The 21,076-nt window shown below is 40.3% G+C and overlaps 1 protein-coding gene across 1 annotated transcript; it reads left to right on the top strand.

Annotated features, from left to right (window-relative positions):
• The first annotated feature begins 614 nt into the window (after positions 1-614).
• On the top strand, positions 615-20,965 carry LOC143280533 (nucleolar protein 10-like). The gene is made up of 17 exons (XM_076585219.1): positions 615-751; positions 1,395-1,440; positions 4,477-4,575; positions 5,572-5,687; positions 6,377-6,513; positions 7,873-7,938; positions 8,464-8,610; positions 9,455-9,683; positions 10,441-10,560; positions 12,817-12,895; positions 13,165-13,292; positions 13,788-13,886; positions 14,550-14,651; positions 16,296-16,475; positions 17,446-17,678; positions 19,742-19,832; positions 20,385-20,965. Exons 1-17 carry the CDS (start codon positions 686-688, stop codon positions 20,520-20,522), a joined length of 2,076 nt encoding a protein of 691 aa, XP_076441334.1. The 5' UTR covers positions 615-685; the 3' UTR covers positions 20,523-20,965.
• Positions 20,966-21,076: the final 111 nt, after the last annotated feature.

Raw genomic sequence — 21,076 nt, 5'->3', positions numbered from 1 at the left:
CTGGACACCGCAAACAACCCAAACCAACTTTACCAAATAATGTTTGTTTTCAGCTCTGAGTATGTCAACATCCTACCAACTCAAAGGAGCCGTCACGTAGATCAAGTCAGTCCACATACACTACATTACGTCTCATGAGGCCAAACTACACGGAGGGGGTTTGCACAAATAATTAGATGAATTTATTGTTACTCTTCTGTGAGTCCTTCGGTATGTTTCACTGAGTTTGTATGAGCATAACTTAATGTTCAATGATTTACTTCTGAGCGCCCTCCCCCTCCCCCCCCTGTTTTTTTTTTTTTTTTTTTTTAACTCACATTGCGGCTGAATTACACACACACACACACACACACACACACCCACCTGCACACACACACGCACACACACACACACACACACACACACACACACACACTGAACCGAACACACAAGCGAACGCATAAAATGGTCTTTCTGTTAACTAACAAAATAGTGATTGATGTGCATAAAGATAATTATATAGACATATATCTCAGTGTTGATGTGCAAGTCAGAGGAAAAGGTAACTGGTTTATTTTTAGGGAAAAGGTCCGTAGAGTAACAGACCCTTTATGCATCGACTTCCTGTTGGAACGCAACGTGTGTTGAGCACATGTGTGGTACACTTTATGGTTGGCGAGGATCGAAGTTGCGTTTATAAAGAAACATGCAAGTGTCAACGGCAAATAACGTAAAAATATATAATCTGAGTTGTGGGAAGTCACTCCCAGATGTAAGTAATTTCATGTTTTTGTTCTGAAAGACGAACTGTCTCCTTGAGTTATTTTATTCGTGACTACAATCATTATATTTTATTGTGATTCTTCTGTTATTGTCACTCAAGGTTGAGATGCCTAAGAGCTTTTAATCTCTCTGTGGTCGTCGTGTAAAATTCTGCAAACCAGGTTATCTGATACAATTGAAGTTTGAAGTCAGGCTTGTGATAATGTAGACCCGTTTCTCCACCAGACTTTAACCCAGCCATTGTGGATATTGCCGTCATTTTTACGTTCAATAATTTTGAATGATACGTGATTACGATGGTCCGTTTTAAGTTGTACTGTAGACCATATTGGTAAAAACCTTGTTTAGGTACTCAAATAAGTTTCTCTGAGCACTTATGCATTTTCGCTTTTATTTTTCGGTGAGCAACTCGAAGTCTATCTGATATTGCTCATATTAGTAAGGAGGATGCTATTTATAAATCAAATCAATGACAGAAACGTTTTTCTCCTCATGTGTGTGTTTACTCTGTGTGTGTGTGTGTGTGTGTGTGTGTGTGTGTTGTCTGTGTTTAACTCACTTATTGAAAGTGTATATTATCTGAAAAGAGGGTAATAAAACTAATACTAATATAAATGAAAATTTTCTCCCAGTGGTTGTCAGATCAGAAGAAAAGAAAACTGCAGAAAAATGACCAAGGTAAGTTTTGTATTCATTTTTAACATTTTGTTTTGTTCAAACTTCTGTACATGACATATTTTCCTGGGTTTTCATAGAAATTATAGTTTAGAAGGAAGGGATTATGGTGGAGGAGGAGAGGGCATTATTTATAATGATAATGTGTAATGTACAAATGCATTTTAGATAACACTTAGCAATAGGGAAGTATATATATATGTGTGTGTGTAGCGTATGTGATGTAAAAAACAAAACAAAACAACAACAAGCACAAGTAAACAAGAACATGACTTACAGTACATCTTCATAAATGATTATAATTTCTTTGAACCAGTTGCTCATCAACTGCAGACAAAGAGTGGGGAAGGTTGATTGTGCTTATGGGCTGTCACACACACACACACACACACACACACACACACACACACACACACACACATACACACACACACACACACACACACATGCGTGCATCATGCATATATATATATACACACACACATGAACACACACACACACATGCACACACATGCATATTGCATGCACATACACACATTCACACACACTCTCGTAGGTATCCTGGTATGTGATGGTGATGTGTCACTCTGTTATCCATCCTCAGTATTTTATGGTCTTCAAAAATGTATAGATGAGATGTGTTATTGCCCATTTGTGAGAGTGTTAGCTATCAGATAAGACTAATGATTATGCATGAATAAGGTATGCATCTGAATTATGATAAAACGAGTGATACTGTGTATGAAATATAACATGATAATATGGTATACATTACATGTGAGAAGACAACTGGCTAATGATTGATTATATATCTGAGAAGACTGCATGTATGAAATATAACTTTTATAAGATATCTGGTAAGACAAATGGTTATAAAGATATAAGGTATCTGGGAAAACTAATGATTATGTGAAATATATCATTATATGGTATCTGATGAGACAAATGATTATGCATGAAATGTAAGGTATCTGATCAGAGTAATGACATGTACAATGTATGAAATGTAAGTTATCTGATAAGAGTAATGATATATACAATGTATGAAATGCAAGGTATCTGATGAGAGTAATGATGTGTACAGTGTATGAAATGTAAGGTATCTGACACGAGTAATAATATACAATGTATGAAATGTAAAGTATATGATAAGAGTAATGATGTATACAATATATGAAATGTAAGGTCTCTGATAAGAGTAATGACATATACAATGTATTGAATGTAAGGCATCTGATAAGAGTAATGATGTGCAATGTATGGAATGTAAGGCATCTGATAAGAGTAATGATATACAACATATGAAATGTAAGGTATCTGATAAGAGTAATGATATACAACGTATGAAATGCAAGGTGTCTGACAAGAGTAATGATGTATACAATGTATGAAATGTAAGGCATCTAATAAGAGTAACTTAGATATGTTGTGTGTCTGGTGTTTATTTTTGACTCACTGTGTGTATCTGTGTCTGTGTGTCCGTGGTAAACTTTATCATTGCCATTTTCTCTGCAAATACTTTGTCAGTTGACACCAAATTTGGCATAAAAATAGGAAAAATTCAGTTCTTTACAGTCATCTTGTTTAAAACAATATTGCAACTCTGGGATGGGCACAAAAAATTCAAAAAGAAGCCAAATTATATGCAAACTGAATTTACTGTTATATTTTTTTTTATTCTCTAAACTTGGCACTTTGATATGATATTCTGACACAACAAGAGCAGTCATTTTTATCATTTTTTTGTTCAAACAGGAACTTCTTTTGCTAAGCATGGAAGTTATATTTCTGGTGCATGTCTTTGTTGCAGTAATTAATGCTAGGGGGGTTAATTTGCTTTAAACTGATCTTTCTGATCTTAAACATTACATTTTGAAATTATACTCTATACATAAAAAGCTTTGTGTGTTTTACTCTCAGTGTACAGGGCTTTCACTATGTTCATATGCCCAAGTGGTCTTTTTCGGAAAATACTAAAATCAGTACTACGAGTGGACTTTATAGATCTATTGGCTGAGCCCTGAAGGTCATGGGCAAAAATCAATTGCATACACATATTTATGCATATTCAAAGCGCGTGCTCATATTCCTCACGAACGTGAAGGTCGCCATTTTGTTTCAAGTTGTAGACCTGCCCATTCAATCCTATATTCAATCAACAATACACGATAACATGTGATGGAAAGTTGGAGAAGGAGACCGTTAAATATCTATTCAGAGAAAGATTTGTGAATGTCTCATCACTTACTGGATTATGCCCCAAACTGCCATAAAAATGTCAACAAAATCAGTTGGAATTCACAGTTAAAAATAATAAACCATGAGAGTTAATACCCTTGATGAAATGTAAAAATTTCCAGTCTTGACTTTTCTCAAAATGAAGTCCTTTTCACTTCATACGACGTTTAGAAGTACTTGTACTTAGCTCTACATGCTATTACAATATTACTAGTTTAACAAAATGCTCAGTTTTCATATTATCAACTTTAAAACTATAAAACTAGAATGAACATAAAAGAGAAATTGAATCGACCGTGTCGTACATTCCCGGCGGTGTAACTAAACTTGTACATCTATCTAGATCCAGAGAAAATGGCTAAATGTTGCAGTGTGATTTCGGCGATAGCCATGTCTCCTTTACCGCGGACTTATAAAGAATTTTTAGTTGCCCTTAAAGATTTTTTGAATGCCCAAGATACACCAGAATAATATGATTTAAACAGCGTTCTCACTGCGAATACCGCAATCGATTTATCGCCCTTTAAAAAAGCATGTTTAAATGTTAAATTTTTTAACGTCAATTAAGGAGCCACGATAGTGTATTGGGTAAGACAGTTTCTTCTCACCCGAACATGTGGGGTTCGAATCTGCCGTCAGGACTTTTTTTTTTTTTTCTTTTTTCTTTTTTGTTTTAACCCGAAGCTTTATAACAAATACAGAACACATTTTAACGATTAGATTAAAAAAAATTATTTTTTTTTTAAGTGTATCACAAGTGAGTCTTGAAGGCCTTGCCTTTTTTTCTTTGATGGTTTGCAGACCTGCAGCGACGGATTGAGCTGATCCAGGACTTTGAGATGCCCAGCGTCAGCAGCTGTGTGAGAGTGTCTGCTGACCGGAACTACATCTGTGCCACAGGTTAGACATTGTCAACGTAATCGTTACACTTCACTTCATTATCATTGGGGCAAGGAGGGGAGGGAGGGGATGGGGTTGGAAGGGGGGGGGGGGGGGGGGAGTGAGGGTGTTGTTCGTGTTTGTTTACAATGTCTTACCTTAATTCTGTAGTTCAGGGTTTGTACAGTGTCATAGAACTTTAGAAGTCTGGAAAATTCTTAGAAAAATGAGATAACCATTTCCAGGGTTGATACTGTGGTTAGAAAGAAAAAAAATAGAATAAAAAAAAAAAGGGTGGCACAAACCGGTTTTCAACCTAAGGAAGACATCCCAGTGCCTGTGGTGAAGTGCTCTTTCCAGAAAGAACAACCCAGTTTTCACACTGTGGTGAAGTGCTCTTTCCAGGAAGAACAACCTGGTTTTCACACTGTGGTGAAGTGCTCTTTCCAGGAAAAACCCGGTTTTCACACTGTGGTGAAGTGCTCTTTCCGGAAGAAGAAACTGGTTTTCACACTGTGGTGAAGTGCTCTTTCCAGGAAGAAGAAACTGGTTTTCACACTGTGGTGAAGTGCTCTTTCCGGGAAGAACAACCCGGTTTTCACACTGTGGTGAAGTGCTCTTTCCAGGAAGAACAACCCAGTTTTCACACTGAGGAAGACATCCCAGTGACTGTGCAGCTTAACTCTGACAAAAGAAGTGAACATTCCTGATTCTATGATGTCACTGAAAATTTGCGCGAAAGGAAATGCCTTGATTTTCAAAACAAGAAAACTCGAGTTTGACAAAAATTAGAGGAACAAGACTGAAATTTAAAGTAAAAAAAAAACAAAAAAAAATCACCGCTTCCATTAAAAAAAAAAAAAAAAAGAAGAAAAAAAAAGATTTATTAACGGTGTTCAGATTCTCTTTCCAGTATTCTAAAAGGGAGGTAATACATGATGCCACTGTTGAAATCATTTTCATGATTTGCCATTTATTTATGTAATTGTGTTCATGACAGTGTTGTGTCTTTTTCAGGAACATACAAGCCAAAGTTCCGGTGCTATGATGTCAACCAGTTGTCCATGAAGTTTGAAAGAGGGTTGGATGCTGAGGTCATCAAATTCATGTTCCTGGAACAGGATTATGGCAAGGTATGTGTATGTGTGCGGTGTGTGTGCACGTGTGTGTGTGTGTGTGTGTGTGTGTGCACGTGTGTGTGTGTGCACGTGTGTGTGTGCGTGTGTAGGATGGTTTAGGTGGATGAATGTGTGTAGGTGTATTGTGTCTGTCGGGGGGTTGGGAGGGGAGGACAGAGGAGTGAGCATGTGTAGGTGGGTTAGCTTGTGTGGGTGTGCGAGTGTGTTGGTGTGTGAGCATATTTAGGTGGGTGATTGTATGTAGTGTGGCATTATAATATATGAAATCTTATATATTAGGTGCTGTGAAGTGTGGTATACAGGTGTTTCTTTCTCTGGGTGAGTGGGTGTGAGAATGCGTATGTGTGTGAGTGTGTGTGTGAGGGGTGTGTGTGCTTGTATGTGTGTGTGTAGGAGGATGAGTGAGTGTTTAGGTGGGTGAATGTGTGTAGGCGTGTGCATGTTGGGGGCCTGGGGGGTGGGTGGGGGGGATGAGCATGTGTGGGTGGGTTAGCTTAAGTGGGTGTGTTGAGTGTGTAGGTGTGTGAGCATGTGCAGATGGGTGAGTGTATGTAGTGTGGTATTATATGGAGTGGTAATATAAGGTATTGTGAAGTGTGGAATAGAGATTGTTGTTTTGTTGGGTTTTTTTTTCTTCTTCTTCTTTTGCATTCTTTTTAATTCATATTAATTTCTCTCTGCAGGTTCTGTTCTTGCAAGATGATAGATACATTGAATTGCACACCCAGTTTGGACGACATTACCGATTTCGAATCCCCAAGTTCGGTCGTGATCTCGACTACTACAAGCCCACCTGCAATGCTTACTTTGTGGGAGCCAGGTGAGATTGGGGTAGTTCTGGGTGTGTTTTTTTTATCTGGAGGGGGAGTGAATATGTCAGATGTTATGCACTGATTTGATATTTGACAGGCGTTTAAAAGTTCTCCTTATTTCCAATATTTCATTATTATTTAAAGAAGAAAGAATCAGTCATCCCCCAAATATCTGCTTTCCTAACTGAAGTGAAGAAAGGCTAATGATTGTAACTACCAGTTGTGCAGTGACAAGTCAGCAGCATGAGTAGAAGGCATTACAGGAAAAGTAATGTGTGTTATATAGGTAATATATATATCCTAGGAAAAGTAGTATGCGTTATACAGATAGTATGCATTACAGGAAAAGTAATGTGTGTTACTGTTATATTGGTATCATGTATTTTAGGAAACGTAGTATGTATTCTACAAATAGTATGCATTATAGGAAAAGTAAATTGCACTGGCTCTTAGTGCTGCAGCCTTGTGGGCTAGTTGGCCTTTGGGAACCATCCCAACACCGACTATCCTAAAACCCTCTTGGCCGAGAGAGTAGTGATGTCACTTGGGCAAGACACTCTCCACTATAATCAAATTCTCACCCAAATAGTCGGAACAGCAGTTGCCTCCTCTGCTGTTCTGATGGTCATAGTCGGACACGACTGACTATCATAAACAGGAAAAGTAATGTGTGTTACTGTTATATTGATATTTTATATTTTAGGAAAAGTAGTATGTATTATACAAGTAGTATGCATTACAGGAAAAGTCATGTGTGTTACTGTTGTATTGATATTATATATTTTAGGAAAAGTAGTATGCATTATACAAATACTGAAATAGTTTCATGAGAGGAAAAGAGGATAAATTTGCACTGAAGTGTGGAGGCCAATGTGACAAAATCTTCAAGGCCAAAGTGAATAATACACACCAGTGATGGCATGCTGTGCAAGCATGACACTTGCCTGAGAGGGAGTGTAAAGTGACAGATCTATGGTGCCCATGCTGACAGTTTTTATTTTTGTTATTTCTATTTTTTGCAGAACATGTCTTATCTCAGTATCTTTGTTGGGTTCCATTTTCAAATGTGAGAAAAACTGGCATGGTGGTGCAGGATGGAAATGCAAGGTCTGCACTGAAGCTGACTGCATAGTCGCCCTTTAACTGACAGTCAAAAACTAGTTTCCTGGAGAGAGCATTTCCACTGGTCCCCCAGAAAGTTTAGTTGTCCTGGACAGTTGGACTTGTGGGTGTTTTGAGCCCTGATCCATAATGTGTGTGTATCTGTGTAGAGACCTATTTCATTCATGTAGGTGTGTTTATATCAAATCATAACTTGTTGTTTGTGAGGGGGAGAGACTGATTCTTTGCACCCATTGTTCTCACAGCCCTGAGATCTATCGCTTCAATCTAGAGACTGGTCAGTTCCAAGCACCACTCACCACTGATGCTTCGTAAGTATGTTTCTGTTCTTTTACCACCGTGAAGTGTCTGTTTGATTGAAGTGTGTTTGGACCAGCCCTGTCTGCAACCCATGCCTTTTTATGTGGTGTATTATATAGTATCATTTTTATGTCACAACAGGTTGCTTTGTGTGGAATTCAGGCTGTGTTAAAATCAACAACAGCAGCAACAACAACACACACACACGCACGCATGGCAGCACACACACGCTAACGCACGCACACACACACACGCACGCACGCACACTAAAAAAAAAGAAAGATGTTCAAGTGTTTGGTTCATAAACCTTTTCAAGGATGAATTATGCAGTATGAAAAACGACATATGACACGTTTTTATATACCACTCTCTCTCTCTCTTCTCCCTCTCTCTCTCAGTGCTTTTGATCGTCTGTTTGTTCTAATGTCTATCTGTTGAATGCCCGCTGTGCAAGCTCCACAGTCTCAGGTAAGTGCAAAAAAGATGATACTCAAGCTGTTTGAAATTGACTTCTTGGCGCTGTGTGTGTCCACCAGGGAGATCCTGTGCTGTCAGTTCAACCCACAGCACTACCTCTTCTCCTGTGGCACCAAGGAGGGCACTGTGGAATGCTGGGACCCCCGCGACAGGACTCGGGCTGCAGTGCTGGACATCACCAAGAGCAGCTTCCTGGACAACGTTGAGTGAGTTCACTGGGTTGGAATGTTGGTTTGACTGACTTTAGAGCCCAAGGTTTAGAGTGGTTTCCTGGACAGCGTTGAGTGAGTTCACTGGGTTGGAGTGTTGGTGTGACTGACCTTAGAGCCCAAGGTTTAGAGTGGTTTCCTGGACAAAGTAGAGTGAGTTCACTGGGTTGGAGTGTTGGTTTGGCTGACTTTAGAGCCCAAGGTTTAGAGTGGTTTCCTGGACAACGTTGAGTGAGTTCACTGGGTTGGAATGTTGGTGTGACTGACTTTAGAGCCCAAGGTTTAGAGTGGTTTCCTGGACAGCGTTGAGTGAGTTCACTGGGTTGGAATGTTGGTGTGACTGACTTTAGAGCCCAAGGTTTAGAGTGGCTTCCTGGACAGCGTTGAGTGAGTTCACTGGGTTGGAATGTTGGTGTGACTGACTTTAGAGCCCAAGGTTTAGAGTGGTTTCCTGGACAACGTTGAGTGAGTTCACTGGGTTGGAATGTTGGTGTTACTGACGTTAGAGTGCAAGGTTTAGAGCAGTTTCCTGGAATATGTCCATGAGTTCACTGTGTTGGAACATTGGTGTGACTGACACCTTAAAAACCCGGGGTTTAAGTTTGGTTCAGGACACTATGGATCTTTTGACCCCTTCACCACAAAAAAAAAAAAAAAATGTAGCAGTATAAATAGTGATTATCATTATTTTCATTCTTCTCCTTCATCTTTTTCTTCTTCTTCTTTTTAATATTAATATTTTCATCATTATTGTTGTTGTTGGTATAATCATCATTCTCCTTCTTCTCTTATTGTCATCATGCTTATCATAACCCATGGCTGTGTGCGGTGCTGTACCCAGTCTGACAGCCCTGCCAGCCGTGACCTCCCTGAAGTTCCGCGACGGGCTGACCCTGGGGGTGGGCACCAGCACGGGGCACGTGCTGCTCTACGACCTGCGCAGCGGGCTGCCTGTCAAGGTCAAGGACCATCAGTACGACCTGCCCATCAAGGACCTGGCCTTCCACGACCCCCTGGATCTGGTGCTGTCCATGGACCGCAAGATCCTCAAGATGTGGGACAGGAACACGGTGAGGTTGTTGTGCTGTTTGGTCTTGTCTTGTATTGTCATGTTGTGTTGTGTTGGATGTGTGGTACTATTAATAGGCTGCAAGATCCTCCAGATGTGGAACAGGAACATGGTGAGGTTGTGCTGTGTTGTTTGGTCTTGTCTTGTGTTGTATTGTCATATTGTGTTGTGTTGCTTGGTCTTGTCTTGTGTTGTCATTTTGTGTTGTACGTGTGGTGCTGTCCATGGGCCGCAAGATCCTCAAAATGTAGGACAGGAACACGTTGAGACATTAATATTATTGTGTGTATGTGTATAGATTGATATACTGGTAGATATTGATGATGATTAATGTAGCGCCTATCCTTGGTCAGAGACCAAGCTCCAAAGCACTTTTCAAACACAGGAATCGTTTGCACAGCAGGCTTGTCTACCTGTGTTATCAAGTCAGGCTTCACATGCACGCACGCACACATGCAACACACACACACACACACACACACACACACACACACACACACACACACACACCCTCTCTCTCTCTCTATCTCTGTCTGTCTGTCTCTCTTCTCACACACACACACACTCTCTCCCTCTTTCTGCTTCCGTTTCTCTCCCCCTCTTTCTCTTTCTCTCCGTATGTTTGACATGCTTGATATGCTGTATTGTCAATTTACATACATAGGCTGATAGCTGAAGTAAAATAAACCATTTGAAATCTGATAAAAAAACAACAACACCTGATGATAATGATGATGTAAATGATGTGCTGTGAGCAGGGCAAGCCCTACACATCCATAGAACCAGAGTCAGACCTCAACTCTCTGTGTGTGGTGCCAGAGTCGGGCCTGGTTCTCATGGCCAATGAGGCGCCAAAGATACTGACCTACTACGTCCCTGTGAGTAGTTTGTGTGGTGTCTCTGCTGATGAGCTACTGCGTGTGCTTGTGGATGTGTTGCTCATGTCATTTTGTGTGGTTCACTCAAAGCTAATGATATATGTGGAGGTTACTTGTTGTGTTTTTTGTTGTGATAATTTTTGTGATTTGTTGTTGTTGTTGTTGTACAGGCAGGGTTCATACAGGGTCATGGAAGTCTTGAAAAGTCTTGGAAAAATGAGAGATAAGTCATGGAAAAATGAGAGAACCATTTCCTGGGCTGGATAAGTCATGGAAAAATGAGAGAACCATTTCCTGGGCTGGATAAGTCACGGAAAAATGAGAGAACCATTTCCTGGGCTGGATAAGTCATGGAAAAATGTATTTTGCCCTTCAGAGTCTGGAACAGTTTTGGAAGTTTAATGAAAGCCTTGACCAGTCCTCTTCTCCTCCCTTAACTCATTGGGGCGCCACAAAGAACTGATCACCAGATTCTTCCAGGTCTATCAGTTTGTGTGTCGGTGCCTTGTCTCTGCAAATGTTTTTTTTTCTATCCACTCTGCATTGTAGTCAGTCCATTGGGTTTTTTCTGTCTTTCCCCTCCCTCTCCCTCTCTGATTAGTTCCCTGGAGGATGGTGTTAGCAAGGCCATTGGATCTTGTTATGTGGCCATACCAGTGTAGTTTTCTTTTCTCAACACATGTGAGCAGATCTTCATATTGTTCAATGTGCTGCTTGATGGTTTGGTGCACTTGTTCATTGGTGATGTGATCAGTGCGTCTGACGTTCAGTATATAGTGATAACACTTATTGACCAGTGCTATGTGGTCAGTGTACATGACGTTTAGTATATTGTGATAACACTTATTGACCAGTGCTATGTGGTCAGTGTACATGACATTTAGTATATTGTGATAACACTTATTGACCAGTGCTATGTGGTCAGTGTACCTGACGTTTAGTATATTGTGATAACACTTATTGACCAGTGCTATGTGGTCAGTGTACCTGACGTTTAGTATATTGTGATAACACTTATTGACCAGTGCTATGTGGTCAGTGAACATGACGCTTAGTATCTTGTGATAACACTTATTGACCAGTGCTATGTGGTCAGTGTACCTGACGTTTAGTATCTTGTGATAATACTTATTGACCAGTGCCATTCAGCAAAGAGCTTTGTACGTTTAAAAAGCAAACAATAAAAAAAAAAAAAAAAAAAAAAACAAAAGTGATGACAAATCATAAAATTGGACATGGATACTGGAATATCTGCTGATCTCTTTTGTCAGCAGCATTGCAGACAAATTTTTGATTCTGTTTGGCTTTGTGTTTAGTATGGAAAATATTCAGTGTGGTTTGGAATATGTATGAAATTTTGTTTGGTCATATCTGTTAGACCACTGGATCACGAGTTGTTAATATTTTGAGATGTTCGCTCCAAGTTGAGAATATTTGTTTACATTAGTAGTTGCTGTTTTTTTGTGTGTGTGGTTTTTTTTTTGTTTTTTTTTTTTTTGTTGTTGTTGTTTTTTGTAGTGCTAATTGTTGGGACTTTACACTTTTCTCACCAGATCTCTTTCATTTATTTATTTATTACACAGACTCACTTTGTTTGGATCTTTGTCCCATAGGAGTAGTTTCTAGTCAAAATACTTTCTGTAACAAACCACAACTGAGAGATGTGACAAAGTGTGGTTTGTTAAAATGTCACAATACTTTCTGTAACAAACCACAACTGAGAGATGTGACAAAGTGTGGTTTGTTAAAATGTCAAAATACTTTCTGTAACAAACCACAACTGAGAGATGTGACAAAGTGTGGTTTGTTAAAATGTCAAAATACTTTCTGTAACAAACCACAACTGAGAGATGTGACAAAGTGTGGTTTGTTAAAATGTCAAAATACTTTCTGTAACAAACCACAACTGAGAGATGTGACAAAGTGTGGTTTGTTAAAACTGTTATGACTTGTGATAGAGCTGTGCTTCACTGTCATGATACAATGAAAGGTGTTGCTGTCTGACTTGGAATTTACACTGCTGTTTCTGGAAATAGTTGTGACTGCTGATAACAGAGCTGCATGTCGAAACACACTGAACCATGTTGCCATTCAGACTTAATTATGAGGATGTATTATATTGTGTTTTCTTCTTTAGTTTAAGTAGATTTTTTTTACACGTACCCCCCCGACATCCCCCTAAAAAAGGGGAATAATTATAATGTATATAGATTTTAAAAATCAGTATCATTTGTATATTATCCATTGATGTTTCAGTCTCTGGGCACAGCGCCCAAGTGGTGTGCCTTCCTGGACACTCTGACTGAAGAACTGGAGGAGAGTGAGCATCAGTCAGGTCAGTGACTCTGTGTGTGTGTGCTTGTGTGTGTGTCTGTGTCTGTGTCTGTGTACATGTGTGTGTGTGTGTTAGTACTGTATGATGATTAGATATTATCACTGTTTATGTCTAGTCTGCCATAGTTACATGTTTGGCACACTGTTTATGTACAGTGTATGATGATAAGATATTGTCAGTGTTTTTGTCCAGTTCACTGCAGTTACATGTTTGTCACAGTCTGTGTCCGGAATACAGTTATAACGTTTATCTCTGTTCACTGTGTGCAGTGTACGACGATTACAAGTTTGTGACACGGAATGAACTGGAGGCGTTGGGGTTGTCACAGTACATCGGGTCCAGCCTTCTCCGAGCGTACATGCATGGCTTCTTTATGGACGTCCGTCTGTACAGAAAAGTGAGACTGCTCGCCACACTACAACTTCACTTAAAAAAAAGACTTCTTTTTTTTCTTTTTTCTTTTTTTATCTAATAATGCTGTGACTGGTTATCTGTGTTATCGTTTGACAGAAAGTAAAGTCTGATGATCATGTTCATTATTCTCTCTTGATATTGTTTCATCCATTTTCCCCCTTCTTTCAAGGGCTGGATAAAAAAAACATCAACAACAAAAAAACATTGTATGATTACTGTGTTACCCTCAGGAAATGAATTTCAGAATAATTCATGAAGAATTTGCTGTATCTCTTTCTCTCTCTCTCTCTCACACACACACACACACACAGGCAGATAGACACACACACACACACACACACACACACACACACACACACACACACACACACAGAGAGAGAGAGAATAAGATATTTGTGATGTACAGAAATTATTGTGTAAAGTAATCACTGCTTTCTGCTCTGCATGGTACTGACCCCTGTTGGTCTGACTGTTCCAGTTCAAGTCCATTGCAGAACCCTTCTCCTATGAACAGTTCCGCAAAGACCAGATCCGGAAGAAGATTGATGAGCAGACAGACAGCCAGCTGAAAATTGTGGTGAGTTCTGGTACAGGGTTTCTGTGGTCTTCCTCTGCCACTGGTCAGGAGAGATATTGTGGATTGTGGTGAGTTCTGGTACAGGGTTTCTGTGGTCTCCCTCTGCCACTTGTCAGGAGAGATATTGTGGATTGTGGATCTGAGTGTGAGGTGGGTTGGGGGTAGGGGAGTAGGGGGTGGTGGTGGTGTGAGAGAATCTGATGTTACATCGTATTTATAACAGTATGTATTTTTTAGCGAGTTTGTATCTTTAGATGTTTTTTTGTTTGTTTGTTTTTTTGGTTTTGTTTTTTTTCATATTCCTGCACCTTATTTATGCCACATGTGTTCGTTAAATTGACTGAGAGCTGCAGGGTTATCTCTGTATAGATGCTCATCATTATTTTTATCATTGCTATCATTATCATCATTATCATTGTTATTATTATCATCATTGTTGTTGTTGTTACAAGAAACAAAACTAGATTCGTGTGACGGACATGGTGGTCTGCCATAATTATCATTCTTCTTCTTTTCTTCTTTTTCTCCTTATTCCTCTTCTGATTACCATCATCATCACCATTACCATCATCATTGTAATCATTATGATGAGAGTGATGATGGTTCTGATTATTATGACAATAAAAAAAACATGGATGTGTGTGATGGACATGGTGTTGACAGAAGAGGAAGCTGCCCAAAGTGAACAAGGACCTGGCGTATCGACTCCAGCAGGAAGCTGAACAGATGGCATCAGGGGAGATGAGCAAGAAGAAGAAAATGAAGGTCAGTGCTGACAGTGCTCCTTTGTTCTGGAAAGAAGAGTGGAAAGAGAGAGAATGGTGTGGAACATCAGTTACTATAGATGGTTGGTGCTGGATAGAGGAAAGAGAAGGAATGGTGTGGAACATGAGTTATTGAAGATGGTTGGTGCTGGATAGAGGAAAGAGAGAGGGAATGGTGTGGAACATGAGTTATTGAAGATGGTTGGTGCTGGATAGAGGAAAGAGAGAGGGAATGGTGTGGAACATGAGTTATTGAAGATGGTTGGTGCTGGATAGAGTAAAGAGAGAGAATGGTGTGGAACATGAGTTATTGAAGGTGGTTGGTGCTGGATAGAGGAAAGAGAGAGGGAATGGTGTGGAACATGAGTTATTGAAGATGGTTGGTGCTGGAAAGAGTAAAGAGAGAGAATGGTGTGGAACATCAGTTATTGAAGGTGGTTGTTGCTGGTAAGAGGGTAGGTAATGGCATGGAACATGAGTTATTGAAGATGGTTGTTGCTGGTAAGAGGGTAGGTAATGGTGTGGAACATGAGGTATTGAAGATGGTTGTTGCTGTTAAGAAGGTAGGGAATGGTGTGGAACATGAGTTATTGAAGATGGTTGTTGCTGGTAAGAGGAGAGAGAATGAATGTTGTTGAACATCAATTACTAAAGATGGTTGGTGCTTGTACAAGGAAATGGAGTGAATGTTGTGGAACATCAGTTATTATGAGCCATTGACTCTTGTCTGTTGGTTGTTGACCTGCTCTTTGACTGTTACGATCAGGAAAAGGTGACAGGACATAGTTGCATGTTTGTGTTTTGTTTATGTGTGTGTGTGTGTGTGTGCCTGTGATGTGCGTTTGTGTGTGTATCACTATGTATGTACTGGCTCTTAGTGCTGCAGCCTTGGGGGCTAGCTGGCCTTTGGGAACCATCCCAGCGCTGACTGTCCTAAAACCCTCTTGGCTGCGAGAGTGGGGATGTAACTTGGGCAAGATAATCTCCACTATAATCAAATTCTAGCACGGATAGTCGGGACAGCAGTTACCTCCCGTGCTGTTCTGATGGTCATAATCGGACATGACTGACTATCATATTCATACATACTATACATGTATGTGTGGGTTTATGTATAGATGTTTATATTTATATATAGATATTTATTTTATTTGAAAACATATGTTTATTACTCCTGTTTAATCAAATAATGTTAAGTGTTGTTTCTCTCTCTCTCTCTCTCTCTCTGTGTGTGTGTGTTTGTGTGTGTGCTGATTGTCTGGTTGTGTTTTGCTGCACCAGATGCAATTTATCTTTGTGAGATAATAAAGTTATTCTTATTTTATCCATAGTCAGTGTGCAATATAGTATGCTATCCTCATAATTATATTCATAATAATGTGTATTAATTCTTTCTGTTTTTACATTTAGAATATTACCTGCAATATGTGGAATGAATGTATGAAATGGTGAATGTGATATTTTTACACTCGTGTCTTCTATATATTCCTAATAGCTGTTGTTGTTTTTTTTTAACAGTTATGGTCTCCATGTTGTTCACTTGTCTATGTTGTAATAATGCACCCGACCAAATTTCTCTAATTGGAGATAATAAATTTATTCTTATCTTATCTAATATGTATGTGTGTGTGTGTGTGGCCCACAGCGGGCGGGGACCAACCTTCTGGAGGACCAGCGGTTCGGCGCCCTGTTTGAGGACCGTGACTTCCAGATCGACCCCACGTCGGAGGAGTTCCGCCTGCTGAACCCTGTGCTGGCCCGGCTGGACGTCAAGAAGAAGAACGAGCAGAGTGTGCTGGACCAGTTCGATGAGGTCCACGTGGAGGTCTGTGTCCCCATGGGGGGCTTTTTTTATTTATTTATATATTTCATTATTTTGTTATCATTTTGAAAATATCATTATTTTTTTTACCATTTTTGTTGTAACTATTATTGTTGTTGTTATTATTATTATCATCAGTATTATTATTATCATCATCATCAATATTAGTGTTATTATTGTGGGTTTAGAGTTGGTAATCATGCTCTGTTGTTTTCATGGAAAGGACATTTTCTTGGGGCAAGAGTGGACAAACAGTTCTTAGAAAAAAGCTTGAAATGACTGTCTGAAACCAGAAATATTTGCTTGTTGTTTGAAGAAACACCAATTTCTATCCATTTCGTTTAGTGAATGTGAATTAGGAATTCATTCAGAAATTTCTGTTTTTTCTTGTCTGACTAGAATCGTAATCAGCATCATTTGATTACATGAGAGAATTGAAGAGAGGTGAAGTTTGTGACACATATAGCCAAGTGTCACAGACTGTCATCATAGTGACTGACCTGTTTGAAGTGCCAAAACACGTTCACCATACTGGCTGACCTGTGTCAAGTGCCTAAACATTTTCCATTTCAGGTGTCTGTGGGGATGAAATTGTTGCGTGTGCATTTTGTTGTGTGTGTGTGTGTGTGTGTGTGCTTTTGCAGTCATCATGCAATCATGCACAGTTTGCTGAACATGGTCCATTTTTATTCTTGTTATATTTCCATCAATTGCCTTCTATGTATCTTTTAGTATATTGCATTTTTAAAGTATTACTTGTTTGTTTATTGTTCAGAATCCTTTCATTTCATGTTAATGTTTTATACAAACTAGGGCAGGGTGTCAAAGCCTTTGGGTTTATCACATTGGGTTGATGCACAGCCAGGTCAGACATCTGCTGTTAATGTTTTTCTTTAACAGACATGTGGTGCAGCATTTATGGATAAGTTCACACACTTTGACACCGCTGTGAAGCTGAAGCTTTCCTTTCCAGGAGGAAGGTGTGGAAGGCCATCCCAGTGAAGAAAGCAGCAGCAGCAGCAGCAGCAGCTCAGAGGACGAAGCAGAGGAGGAGGAAAGTCCGGCGGCACGACCCAGCAAAAAACACAAACCTCAGGAGAAAAAGAAAAGGCCCCCTCCTCCTCTGTCGTCCAAACCCAAAATGTTCGAAGTGAAGGAAGGAGAACACTTCAGCAGTCTGAAGGACAAGAGGAAAAAACAAGTCAAGTAAGTTCTTCTCTGCTGGCTTTCTCATTTCCTTTTGTTTGGTTGATATGGATACCTATGTGTAGAGTGCCTGTCCTCAGAGACCAGGCTCTAAGCGTTTAATGGTTTTGAAAACACGGAGTCATTTTTACAACAGGCTGCCCACCTGGGCAGAGCTGATTGAGAGCTGCCTCTAGGCACTCATCATTTGTTTCCTGTGGCATTACCAGGCTTCAGTCACATACACACAGATATATATATATTAGAGTGGAATTTACTACAGACTTTTGCCATTTACAATGCTCTTGTTGCTTTGGGTTCTTTTATGTGTGCTAAGTGCATGCTACACATGGAGCCTAGGTCTGTCATCTCATCCTAATGACCAGAGTCCATACCACCACAAGTTTATGGTCTGCTGGAGGGAGAGAAAGTTCTGGCAAGTGTGGGCTTGGATCCCATATGCTCAGATCATCTTGCTTCCTAGGCAGACACGTTATCACGGGGCCACCTCTAAATTTTGGTGAGGCTGATGTTGGAGAGAGCTTTTACAGGTTTAAAAAAAATAAATAAATAACAAAAAGGCTAAAGGTCCCACAGCCTTATATTGCCATTGAGGCAGTGAATCCATATCCACTGTGTGTAGGACTCGGCATTGGAAGGTGGGACCCAGTCCTCTGTCATTTCAAACTTCCCCAGCCAAAGTCCGCCTAGTCCTGTCATTTCAAACTTCCCCAGCCAAAGTCATCCCAATCCTCTCCTCTCTTTTCAAACTTCCCCAACCAAAGTCAGCCCACTGTCATTTCAAACTTCCCCAGCCAAAGTCAGCCCAGACTTCTGTCATTTCAAATTTCCCCAACCAAAGTCAGCTCGGTCCTCTGTCATTTCAAACTTCCCCAACCAAAGTCAGCCCACTGTCATTTCAAACTTCCCCAACCAAAGTCAGCCCAGACTTCTGTCATTCCAAACTTCCCCAACCAAAGTCAGCCCACTGTCATTTCAAACTTCCCCAACCAAAGTCAGCCCACTGTCATTTCAAACTTCCCCAACCAAAGTCAGCCCAGACTTCTGTCATTCCAGACTTCCCCAGCCAAAGTCAGCCCAGTCTTCTGTCATTTCATACTTCCCCAACCAAAGTCAGCCCAGACTTCTGTGTCATTTCAAACTTCCCCAGCCAAAGTCAGCCCAGTCCTCTGTGTCATTTCAAACTTCCCCAACCAAAGTCAGCCCACTGTCATTTCAAACTTCCCTAACCAGTCAGCCCAGTCCTCTCTGTCATTTCAAACTTCCCCAACCAAAGTCAGCCCAGACTTCTGTGTCATTTCAAACTTCCCCAGCCAAAGTCAGCCCAGACTTCTCTGTCATTTCAAACTTCCCCAACCAAAGTCAGCCCAGTCCTCTCTGTCATTTCAAACTTCCCCAGCCAAAGTCAGCCCAGACTTCTGTGTCATTTCAAACTTCCCCAGCCAAAGTCAGCCCAGTCCTCTGTCATTTCAAACTTCCCCAACCAAAGTCAGCCCAGTCCTCTGTCATTTCAAACTTCCCTAACCAAAGTCAGCCCAGTCCTCTCTGTCATTTCAAACTTCCCCAGCCAAAGTCAGCCCAGACTTCTGTGTCATTTCAAACTTCCCCAGCCAAAGTCTCATTCCCAATGACACTGGTGGGAGTGAGGAAAAGTGCCTTTCCCACAGACACTATGCTGAAATGGGGTATTGAAAACTCTGATCATTGGTAAACGCTGGATCAGATGTCCAGTGCCTAACTGATGCATAAATATCAATCTTTATTTTGACACACAAATAACAAAAATCCATGCATTATTACACAACACTGTTAAAAATTGCTGATTTTGAGCATTTCCTTGGTATTATTGTTGTGCTGTGGCGAGTCTGCCACTGCCTACTTGTTTCTTTTTTATTTTTAATTTATTTGAATATTTCATGTGAATGTTTTATTATTATTTTTGTAAGCTGTTTTGAATGAGCACAGACTGTGGACAGTGAACTGATTCATGGAAACCTTCAACAAAACCTGATGCTGCATACTGATCATGTGTGTCATGTTCACGATGTTGACTTTGTGCGCAGAAAAACTCTGGGGGAGAGAGCGGAGGAAGAGGCAAAGGAGGCCAACTGGTCATCTATCGGCAACAAGGAATTCACATATAAACTGAAAAAGGTGACTTGTTTTGAAATACTGTTTTGGGAGGATTAAAATTCGCTTAGATTCAGTATCTATAGTAAGGCCAGGCTGAGTGCCAGGCAAGCTGGTTATATCATATGGCATTGTATTTTGTTGTATTACTTTTTATCACAAAAGATTTGTCTGTGTGAAATTTTGGCTGCTGTGCCCTGGGAAAGTGTGTTATTGCAGTGTGGTGCCGTTATTGTTTTTTTTAATTTATCATCATTTTTTTTTTTTTTACCTGCAGTTCTTACTGCCAAAGATTTTTGTACAGAATTTTGCCAGGGGCAACCCTTTTGTTGCCTCAGGTTCTTTTACATGCGCCAAGTGCATTATGCATGCCGGGCCTTGGTTCATCATCTCATGGGAATGATCAGTACCTATACCGTCACTCAAGGTCTTGTGGAGGGGGAAGTAAAAATCCACATCCCTGTTTGTATTTTGAATGAATGCATATCTGATATGACTGGGACAGTGACTAAGTCAGAAATTGAAAGCACTTCCTGCATTGCTTGTGTGTGTGCATGTGTGTGTGTGTGTGTGCAGAGTTATCGTGAGGAGGAGAAGAAGAGGAAGATGGAGGAGCACAAGGGAGAGAGGAGGAAGGTTCGGCGATCAGCAGCAGACATCTCCAAACAGTTCAAATCGACCCCCAAGTTTTGGATGGGCCAGAGAATTAAATAACAGTGTGTGTATGTTTGTGTGTGTATGTGTGAATGCGTGTGCATGTGTGTGTGCATGTGTGTTTGACTGCATATTTAAGACTGCAGACATTTGGGGATGTGAATCAGGGTGCACTGGTGTTAACCAGTCAAAATGTATTTCATGAAAGATACTACTCATATGAACAGGTCTGATCCAGAATTGTGTGCAAGTCAAAGCAGTTAGTGTGTGTGTTGCTGTATGCAGTTTCCAAGGTGTGCATTTGAAACAGTGCATGCGATTGTTTCTCTCTGTGGATGGTGTGTGTGTGTGTGAGTGTGGCGTGTCTGTGTGTGCATGTGTGAATGTGTGTGTGTTCTGACCAGATCGCTGTGTGTGTGGATGGATGTTTGAGATGAACACGCTGTCACCAACAGTTGTATAAACATTGTTATTTGTAATTGTACAATAAATGTTGCCAATGGACTTCAGTCCACTGTGTGTGTGTGTGTGTGCGCGCGCGCATGTGTGCATGTGCCTGTGTGTGTGTACCTGCATGTGTGTACTGAAGACAGCATGGGAAGAGATGAGGTTTA

The sequence above is a fragment of the Babylonia areolata genome, chromosome 3 (assembly GCF_041734735.1).
Source record: "Babylonia areolata isolate BAREFJ2019XMU chromosome 3, ASM4173473v1, whole genome shotgun sequence".
Classification (NCBI taxonomy): domain Eukaryota; kingdom Metazoa; phylum Mollusca; class Gastropoda; order Neogastropoda; family Buccinidae; genus Babylonia; species Babylonia areolata.
This window is presented reverse-complemented; position numbering and strand designations above follow the sequence as displayed.

Bases quoted from the DNA above. Each gene is read 5' to 3' on its own strand.
- LOC143280533 (XM_076585219.1), top strand. From the start codon at position 686: ATGCAAGTGTCAACGGCAAATAACGTAAAAATATATAATCTGAGTTGT. The intron at 752-1,394 runs GTAAGTAATTTC...ATTTTCTCCCAG, and splicing joins GTGGGAAGTCACTCCCAGAT to TGGTTGTCAGATCAGAAGAA. The intron at 14,652-16,295 runs GTCAGTGCTGAC...TGTGGCCCACAG, and splicing joins GCAAGAAGAAGAAAATGAAG to CGGGCGGGGACCAACCTTCT.